The sequence below is a fragment of the Oxyura jamaicensis genome, chromosome 10 (genome assembly GCF_011077185.1).
Source record: "Oxyura jamaicensis isolate SHBP4307 breed ruddy duck chromosome 10, BPBGC_Ojam_1.0, whole genome shotgun sequence".
In the NCBI taxonomy this organism is placed as follows: domain Eukaryota; kingdom Metazoa; phylum Chordata; class Aves; order Anseriformes; family Anatidae; genus Oxyura; species Oxyura jamaicensis.
The window spans coordinates 21,319,976-21,329,243 of NC_048902.1; the positions used below are offsets into that span (position 1 = coordinate 21,319,976).

A 9,268-nucleotide genomic window follows, 5' to 3' on the forward strand; every position below is an offset into this window, starting at 1 on the left:
CCGCGCAGAAGGTGTGGGCAGAATTTGGCCACCCCGAGATGCGCAGGCAGTCCGCTGGGGCTCAGGGCGACCCAGAGAGAGACGAAAGCCGGTGCTACGAGGTGAGGCCCGCACCCCAGGGGCTGCGGCTGAGCTGCGCCCTGCAGACCAAGAGCAGAGCCCAGCGGCGCTGCAGAACCACGGCCGGGGCTGGCAGGCTCCCGCAGGAGCCGGGTTAGGACAAACCCAACCGCCTCTCGCCCGTGTTTTGCGTGCGGCGTCGGTCACATATGGCTCGTGCCAAGGGCTCGTTGAAGGTGAAGCAGTTCCTGGTGCAGGACGGGGAGCCTGGAGCCAGCGCCCTGCAAGCCATAGCCCAGGTGGGAACGGCACAGGAGCTGTCAGAGAACAAACGCTGCAGGTTCTTTAACGAAGATCATTAAGCGGCGTCTCACAGGTTTAGCAAGTGCTTTTTTCTTTTTTTGCAGTACGACCGAAGTACTGAGGAAAAACACGTTTTGGTACAAACCACTGTAATTGACTGCAGTAGTAGGATTAGTTTTTGTTTTTAATTGAAGAAGAGAATGCCAAAGGTAGTTTAGAAAATTTATTTTAGAGCTTTTAAAAATACCCTTTTGTCCTGAGAGAACGCAATTAGCTTAAGAATTGCTTAATAAAAATTAAACATATCATGCAAAAAAACCCAAAACGTTTAATTATTGTTCTTTGAACACATGAAGGCGACCACTGGAGTTGCCACCCACTAAGATGTTCTTACTGGGATGAACAACATTAATGGAGCACACCGAGCCCAAGTAATCAACGTTATAGAAAGAGTGCAACAACTTTCCGGTATCTTGGTAGACCTCTATCTGCCTCGGCCGCGCCATGCTGCCCACCACAAAGCAGTCTTCTTGTTTCGGGTCCCAGATCGCTCTGAACCTGGTTAACCAGCGCCCTGTGTTATTGTTATGCCTTCAGAGAAACAAACAGGGAGAAAGAGAGAGAAATATTCGTACTGAATTCAGTGCCATCATTTCCATCCTACTGCTCCCACCCATCTCCCCGGCCTCCTAGGCCAGCACCACTTTCCGACACTGAACAGATCCACGCAGGCATCGCTGTCCTGTGACGGGTGGGGCGTGACAAAGAACCGTGAGGGAGCAAGAGAAACCAGAGGATTCTTTGACATGAATTATTATTTGTCAGAGCAGTTAGACTTACAGCTGCACACTGTAGGGAAAATTGGGTAACAATGCATCAAGCCTGTCGATAAAGTGCAAATTAAGAATTTTGAGGCCAGTCGCTGACCAGTGCCCTAGTGAGCCAAGCCTGACAATCCTCCCTTCTGGAGAACAAAGTTACTCTGCACGTGTTGAGACTACTCAGAAACATGTTCCTCACCGTTAAGAAATAACCTTTGCTATTAAAACCAAAAACAACAAATAAAACACACATAAAGAAAAAGCATTCTGAAACAGAACATTTCGGAAGGCACGAGAAGGTCTGCTCCTGGCACACAGGAGACCTTGAAGCTTTCCCGCAGACTTCACCGACTCAGAGCAGGCTGTGTCCCAGCCGTGCCTTGAGGACCAGGGCAAGTTCTCAGGCCAGGAGAGCTCTGTAGCTGTACCCCTGCAGCAGCTGCTAAGTGCACCGTGCTGCAGCCTCTCGCTGTCACTCCCACAGCTGCTGCTGAGGGCCAACTTCAGCCCCACACGTTCAGCTTACCTGACAGTGCTGAGAACTGCAACAGTAGACGATAAAGAGCTGGTGTCGTAGACCCTTTAAAATGAAATTGAGTGTTAATAAGAGGTACGTGTTAACAAGGCAGCCCTTTCCTCATAAAGCACTTTGCAGGGATCAGCTCGGCCCAGACCAGGCAAGACTGCAATACAGAACAAAGGACGCAGCTGTCCAGCTGGGGTACGAGCGCTAACAGCCCAGCTGTGATCTTCAAATACTTTTAAAATGGATTTGCTTTTAGCTAGACCTGAAGGTCATCCTTTCTCAAAGTCATTAGAAGGGCAGAACAACAGAGGCTTGCTACGACAAATGAAAGTTTTCTCTAGCCCAGGATCTTGTCTAGTCACTGCACAAAAGGATGCCCAGGGAAAAAAATGCAAGAGAAGGGAAACGCAGACACTGTTAACAGCTGCCAGCGTCAGGACGTCCTCAGCCAGGTGTAGCTCTATTGACTGAGAAACCACCAACAGCTCTCCTGGGCTCTCCTTCACCCCCTGTAAGTCTTTCGGATCCCCAGCACCCTGGGGCAAGTTCAACAAACTGCTGAGGGAAGACTAGCAGCACCTGTAGATTTTCCTGTTCATTGTTAAATATTCTTCAGGAAAAAAATAAATAAATAAAAATCATGCATCATTAAAAATTAAAAATGGCATTAAAAATGCCTACACAAGAAAAGCAAATCAAGGCAGGGTGCTCTTAATGACAGGTAATGAAGACAGGAAACAACAAACTCTATCAGCTGGTATTTTCCTTACATTTACTCTTTCCCACTGTCTTACCTCAGTTTATCATCAGCACACACTGTCACGACTCTGTTGCCAGTTACAGGTGAGAAGTATGCAGAAGCAACACTTTTTGTGTGTCCATTAAGAGAGCTCACAGGCTTGTTCCCATCAGACTTCAGGTATCGAACATCATAAATACGAACATCCCTGTAACACACCAGGTGGCAGTTAAATAAGCCGTGTTTTTATTTTCCATTTACCAAAAAAGGCTCAAAAGACTCCACGCGTTTTACACGAACGGTGTTCAGAACTTTACTTCAGCAATGCGTATCAACAACCACCACTGCGAGTGGCTCTACAGGGTTTTGTGAGCACCAAAACCACCCCAGACGAAGAGCGCAGTAAAAGACCTCTCCATTGGGATCTCTCACAAAACAAAACAACAAAAAAACAACAACAAACCACCAAAACGCAGCAACCCCAAAGACTACTTTGAACCACCACCAAAAGGTGAAGGTAAGTCAAATTATATTAAGTTTTAAACTCTGCTAAGAACTAAAAACTTATTTTTTTAAAAAATAAAAAAATAAATAAGACCATGTACTGAGACTGAGAACCTGCCTCCCCCCCCAGCAGCTGGTCCTGCTCTCCAAACCGGACACTTAGAGCTGAAGTCAAACACCGATGCAAACGGAACATTTCATATACGCAATAACTGCAGTTCATGTTGAGCTACATACACTGAGCCCGCAGCAACGAAATACTGCTTATTCACTGGGTGAACATGGACTGTCCGCGTTATTTTGAAGCCAATGTTAGCAGAAAGCTCTAAAGATGTTCCTGGGGTCCGTCTGTCCACGACGGCGACGCTGCCATCCCAGTATCCTAGTACTGCAGTGGAGGCGTTATCTTCCAAAAAATCAAAGGAGGATAGGCTTTCCTCACTTCTGCATATCTGCATATAGAAAAGGTCAAAGGAAACAGAAATTAGTCAACTAAATACGCATTGACACTACCCAAAACACCGTGGGCATGCTTGCTTTTTAAATACACTACAAATACTAAAGACAACTACCTAATTTGGTAACTCCAGCCTTAGCTATGCGTTGAGGTAACCTTCCTGTTAAACTAGTATCCTTATTGCAGCGTATATAATTAGCCATCCAAACCAAACTCAAAACAGCACAGTGTGAATTCTGTTAAAACTCTTACCCGACCCTATCGCCCGTGTTCCCATAACCCAACACCTGTTATCACGAGCGAGGACTGATGATCGCTCTCCTTCCTGCAGTGCTGCAGAAGCCTTGCCATCGTGTGCGGCTTCCTGCAATCTGGGAGATGAGTCGGAGACGAGCGGGGGAGCGCTCACCTCATCAAAGATCGCCCTAGTAACGTCACCGCACCGCAGAACATCGTGGCTCAGGGACAGCAAATGAGCAGGGTTAGATGGAGAAAAGTGCATGCAGTTGACCGAGTAGTTGTGCGGAGTGAAGACGTGTGCTCCTTCTTCAGTCTTACAGTCCTGAAAAACACAAGCGAGTCGATGGACACCCACAGATCAGTACTTCCATTAATTCATTCTTACTGTTAATTACCACACTGAACAGCTGTATGGAGGAGGCAGCAGGTGCTTGGTGAGGGGAGGCACGGTGCGGGCAGCCAGGCTGCTTTGGGGCACGGCTTGCCCAGGCTAACGTCTCACTGGGACCAAGGGAGTTTCAGCTTAGCAAGGAAGAGGGAACTGTCCTCACGTGCACTGTTCAGTACACTGCTGACAGGCTTGGGCCTCCCTCCAGTACCATTTTCACCACTATACAAGTAACGTAACTCAAAAGAGCGCCAAGTTACCGCTGAACCCCTTGCTGAGTATGCTGATACACGCACATGCTTTCAACAGCAGAACATGGACATGCTAGGTTGCTTACAGCTCAAGCTAAATTACATTCACCCAAATTGAATGTCAAGCATCATCTCCTGTATCTTCTCTTCAAACCTTGGCATCCTTCCAGCTCTGATAATTTAAAGGAAACCAAGCGCTCATTTTGGAACAAGTCATTCCACAAAGACTACTCCCAGCTTGGTAAAGTCCAACTCCCTTCATGAAGGGAAACAAAAAAGGAAATCAAGAGGGAAGAGTAATTTTAGCATTTCTAGGCTTCCACGTGGAATGTCTTTGCAAGGCCACAAAGGAAGCCTGTGGCACTCAGAAACCTCAACCAGATCATGCTTCTCAATAGGAAGCAGCAGCAGCTCTGCAGCCTCCTCAGCTTTCTACGCTGCATTTTAAACGTCTTTACAACCGAGTCGGGTCTCATAGCTGAGGCTAGTCAATCAATTTCCTGAAGCTGTCAAAGTTGAAATGACTCAAGAGAAACTCCACAGAAAAGGTTAATAGCATTGCAAACAAGGAAAAGAAAATCTGTATGTGTGCAAACGTCAAGCCGCTGGTTTAGATGATGTGGGATCAGAGAAGAGGGTGGGAGGGAGGCTAGAAAGGTGTAAGTCACGGGCACGTACAAAGATTCTTGCTGCAGGAGTAATTAAGGCAATTCAAAATCCATAATGAGGCTATTTGCAAAGCCCTCAGCAGTTTTCAAATTCCCAAATGCTAAGCTATTTTTCAGAGGCAACGTAGGTAAATATGTGTCAGCATATACTGGTACAGCCAGTTTTATTTCTGCTATCTGGAAACACGGCGACTCTCTGCATCTACCCAAAATTTATATAAAAACCCAAATACTTGAGCATCCACCTACCCTCGCTCTCCAAAACCTAATTATGGTATTGCTAATGGGGTACTGTAACTAGATCCCGAAATCTTTCAACTGTGAATTGTAATTTTAACCCTCACTGGGTTTCAGCTAGTGATCCATTTTCTTCCTCTCTCCTCCCTAAAATTGCCAGTTTTTCCCATTAAACCAGGGCTTGCGAAGGACCAGACGTCAAGCGACTCTAGCAAGCCTGAAATTAACAGACATCCTGGTGCTACCTGCAAAAAATAACGAGTACAAAACACCTTTTCAAGCCAAGAAAAGGACACTCCAGCCTGTGCCCCACCCGCGCCCATCCTGCCACAGACACTTCTGCCAGGCAGAGCACGCAGAGGACTTACGACGTTCCAGAGGCCAATCTGCCCATACTTGTCTCCAGCTGCCACAAAGATGATGCTTTCAGAAGGATGGATGGCCACGGAACACACTCGATTTTTCACGACCTTCTTGACATTATCTTCGCTGAGGACCATACTGTTCAGGCTGTGCTGGTACCTGGAGAATATCATTAAAACATGAGCTATGGAAGAGAGGAACTAGACAAGATCCAGTTTTTAGCTGCTGCCTTCAGATTACCTCTTCATGTCACAGGTGTGCTTTTCGGTATCATCGGGTTTCGTCTACAGATCGAAAGGAAAAGAAATTATAATATCAGAATTGGACTACTTAACTCAAGTTAATTTATGTAATCTAAATATCATCAATTATAGCTAGTAATACCTCGCTTATTTTCATCCACGTAGCCAGCAATTCCTCTGTCAGTTTGCTGTTCTCCACCTGATTTTCTGGAACCATTGGCAGAGGTCCGGCTGGAACCTGAGGCTGTGGAATGACATTAGCAATTTCCGTAACTCAGATCAACTAAAACTATGAATTAGGTGAATTGTTATTTTCTGCACACCAGATACTCTGAGAACACATCCACTCTACTACAAGAAACAAACATTTCAAAAAAAAAACAACTTTAACCTCAAGAATTTACCTCGTTACTGACACGAACACACCCTCCCGAATGTCTGACGGTTTTTACATTAAGCTTAGCAAAGGCAAGTGTTATGAATTAACTTCACTAGCACCATTGTTGTAACGCTTCTATGCATGTGCACAGGCTTCTCTACCTCGTCCCCATCTTACATATTCCTCCTCTGCTCCTGGCTGGGCAGGCACCTCCAGCACTGGGATTCCTGACGGCTCGACTCTTTGGAGGCGCATAGATCTTCGTCGTACGGTTTCATCTTCTGCTTTCTTAGGCTTAGGTCTACAACAAGTAAAACGTCAAAAATTACATGGTTGGATAACGTCAGCCCTCAGCACTGAAGTAAAACACTATGGAACAGGTTCTTATCTGCAGCTCTGACACCTCAATTCTGATCGACTTTAGGAGCATTGCGATTACTTTTTCTTTCAGTGATTGCAACAACAAAAAGAGCAGTTAGCAATGCGTATATACTGATGACATTTATGTTTCCCTTGTAATACATCCTGCCACTGTTGCTTTTCTTCCCCACGCCTCATTTATAATTCGTCCTTCCACTCATTGATCTAGTCTCCTTTTTCTCTCCTTTCCTTGTGTATCTTATTCTCTGTTTTGTATTTCAGCTCATTTCTTGGCTTTGCCTAACATTGCTTTGGCACCGCCAAATGTCTTTTCTTCAACAATTGCTTACCCTATCCCTTGCATCTGTTTCTCCCCCAAACCCTTTCTTTCCCATGCTGTTTCCCATCGTTTGTTCTCATCATTTAACATTTCCTTCTTTAGCCATCGTGCAGAAATATCACGATTAGAAAAAACAACACTTGAATTACCCTAACACTAATATCACAAAAATAGCAAGTTCTGTAATTTGATGAAAAGGGTATCCATACTAGCATTGTCTTTCCATAGGATGGCAGAGGAGAGCCACTACCTTGAGGAGCTACCTATTCACAAACTCATACAGCCTAGGATAATCAGTCATGCAGATTCAGCTTTGGAGAGTGACTCATCATTAGCTCTCCCTCTTGCTGGTATCTGCTGTGTGCAGATGGTAGCGCTAAAACAGTTAAACCTCAATGAAGGAACAATGATACAAGTCTCATGCAAGTTGTTTTACCTTTTAGTGACATTAGATTGTCTTTTAGTTGCAATTTTGTGAAGTCTTGCAGCTGACTTAAAAAGGAAAAAAAAAAAAGATTAAAAATATATCTAAGCATAAAAGGTCAACCTGTATAAAGGCTGCAGTCAACTATATTGTAATTGCTTATAAAAATAACAAAAAGGAACTTTTAAATAATTAGACTGTTTTTTTTGCTTTGCACTGGTCTTCCATGTACCCACAAGAATTCCCCCATTTCTGTGAGCAGAGCCTGAACGTTCTGTAGCCATTTCTTCCCAAAACAATGAGATGCTTCCAAACGTTGCGTACCAGACACAGAAAGATGTTTAATGCAGAAAATGGAACTGCAGAGGCCTACGTTCACAGGGTTTTTATCATCACATTTTGAAGCTGTGCATTCAGTTCATTCGGACTGCAGGAAAGCTTAGCCACATCCAGCCCACCGGCGGGACCACTGTCCCTCCCCTGCTGCAGCCCAGCAGCACGACCCCTGGCGCCATCCCGTCTATCAGTCAGGGCAGTCCTGACACCCTGACGGCCCTGTAGCTATCAGGGCAGGGTTTCCCAACCAGAGGGGCGGCAGGCTGCTTCCCGGGGCACAAGTGTCCTTACGGTCGGGAGGGAGCACGGTGGCACTAGGTAGGATCTATACAAACCTCGTGCAGCTGTAAGGCAGCGAAGAATTTTGCATTTTCTGTGATGTTCTTTAGTCTTTTCCTTTCATAAGCTGATAACTGTGGGTACCCATCCTACAAAAAGAAAAGCGAGACAGACCTCAGCATGGTTACATGGCATGCCAGAGGTGGCCCTGGCTTCTGGGCCCTGAGTCTCTACGTTGATTGTCTGGATTGTCCAGAGGTGTTTGATGTACTTTTAAACAAATAAAAGGCATACAAACTGGGGTGATCCCCTATCAGAGCCAGTCTATAGAGGTGCTAGCTTGCATTACAACACCAACTGCCAGCATCGATCCTGCAAGAGGGGCCAGGTCATCAAAATCTTGCTACAACTAAACCAAAACTGGAGAGAAACAACAAACAGCTTACCACTTAGCAATAAACAACATGAACAGAACACAGCTTTGTTCCTTTTCAGAGGAAAAGGCGGCCCGGGCAAGTTGAAATGGTGATTTAAACATGAACGAGCACCGACAAAACTTTTCTATCTCATCCCTGTACGCGGCCACCGCGTTCCCCAGGAGGTGGTTATGGCCCACGGGAAGGCGCTGGGGGTTTTGGGCTGCACAGCCTGCGGCCCCTCAGGCATTCGGAAGGGGTCCAACGAGCCCTGCCGAGGCCCAGGGAGGGAAAACGACCCCGCAAAGCGGCGAAACGCCGCCAGCTTCGCCTTCCCCAGCCCACCGCGCCCCGCGGGGCGCCCGCCGCTCACCTGCGCCGCTCCTCCGCCGTCGCTGCCGTCGCTCTCCGCGTCCCAGCCGCCCTCCGAGCCGTTGCCGCTGGGGGAGGCAGCGGGGGCCGGGCCCTGCGGGCTGCCGGGGGGCGTCCCGGGGGGCTCGGCTCGGAGCCTCTTGCCCGCCGCCTCCCCGCCGCCGCCGTAGGCGCCCAGCAGCCGCTTCTGGGGCAGCCGGCGGCCCGCCACGGAGAGCGGCGTGAGCAGCACCCGCAGCTGCCGCCCCGGCCCCGCTCGGCGCTCGTCCTGCTCCGGGCCTCGCTGCGGCTCGGCGCCGCCGGTCGGGGTGCGCTCCTGAGGGGGCGAACGGGGAACGAACGGTGAGCGGGCCCCCCTCCTCCCGAGCCGCCCCCCACGGCACCCCGCAGCCCCGCTCCGCTCCCTGTACCCCAGCCCCTCGCCCCCCAGCCCCGGACCTGCTCCCGCTGCTGGCTGAGAGGCGACAGCTCCTCGGGAACCACCGCGCTGGGCTGCGAGAGCGCCATGGCTGGGCCGGGCTGAGCGGGGGCCGCCCCTCACGGAGCGGGAGGCGGGAGGCGGG

The 9,268-nt window shown here is 48.3% G+C and overlaps 1 protein-coding gene across 1 annotated transcript; it reads right to left on the reverse strand.

Annotated features, from left to right (window-relative positions):
• Positions 1–571: 571 nt before the first annotated feature.
• Positions 572–9,268, reverse strand: WDR76 (WD repeat domain 76). The gene is made up of 13 exons (XM_035336169.1): positions 9,144–9,268; positions 8,707–9,021; positions 7,974–8,066; positions 7,315–7,370; positions 6,356–6,479; positions 5,942–6,043; positions 5,798–5,841; positions 5,563–5,716; positions 3,820–3,972; positions 3,191–3,405; positions 2,505–2,657; positions 1,711–1,764; positions 572–954 (listed from the first exon to the last, which is right to left on the reverse strand). Exons 1-13 carry the CDS (start codon positions 9,210–9,212, stop codon positions 696–698), a joined length of 1,791 nt encoding a protein of 596 aa, XP_035192060.1. The 5' UTR covers positions 9,213–9,268; the 3' UTR covers positions 572–695.

Excerpts from the sequence above, each read along its gene's own strand:
- WDR76 (XM_035336169.1), bottom strand. The coding sequence starts at position 9,212 with ATGGCGCTCTCGCAGCCCAGCGCGGTGGTTCCCGAGGAGCTGTCGCCT. Across the intron at positions 5,717-5,797 it reads CACACCTGTGACATGAAGAG|GTACCAGCACAGCCTGAACA; the intron begins GTAATCTGAAGG and ends GATATTCTCCAG. Across the intron at positions 3,973-5,562 it reads AGATTGGCCTCTGGAACGTC|GACTGTAAGACTGAAGAAGG; the intron begins GTAAGTCCTCTG and ends TGTGTTTTTCAG.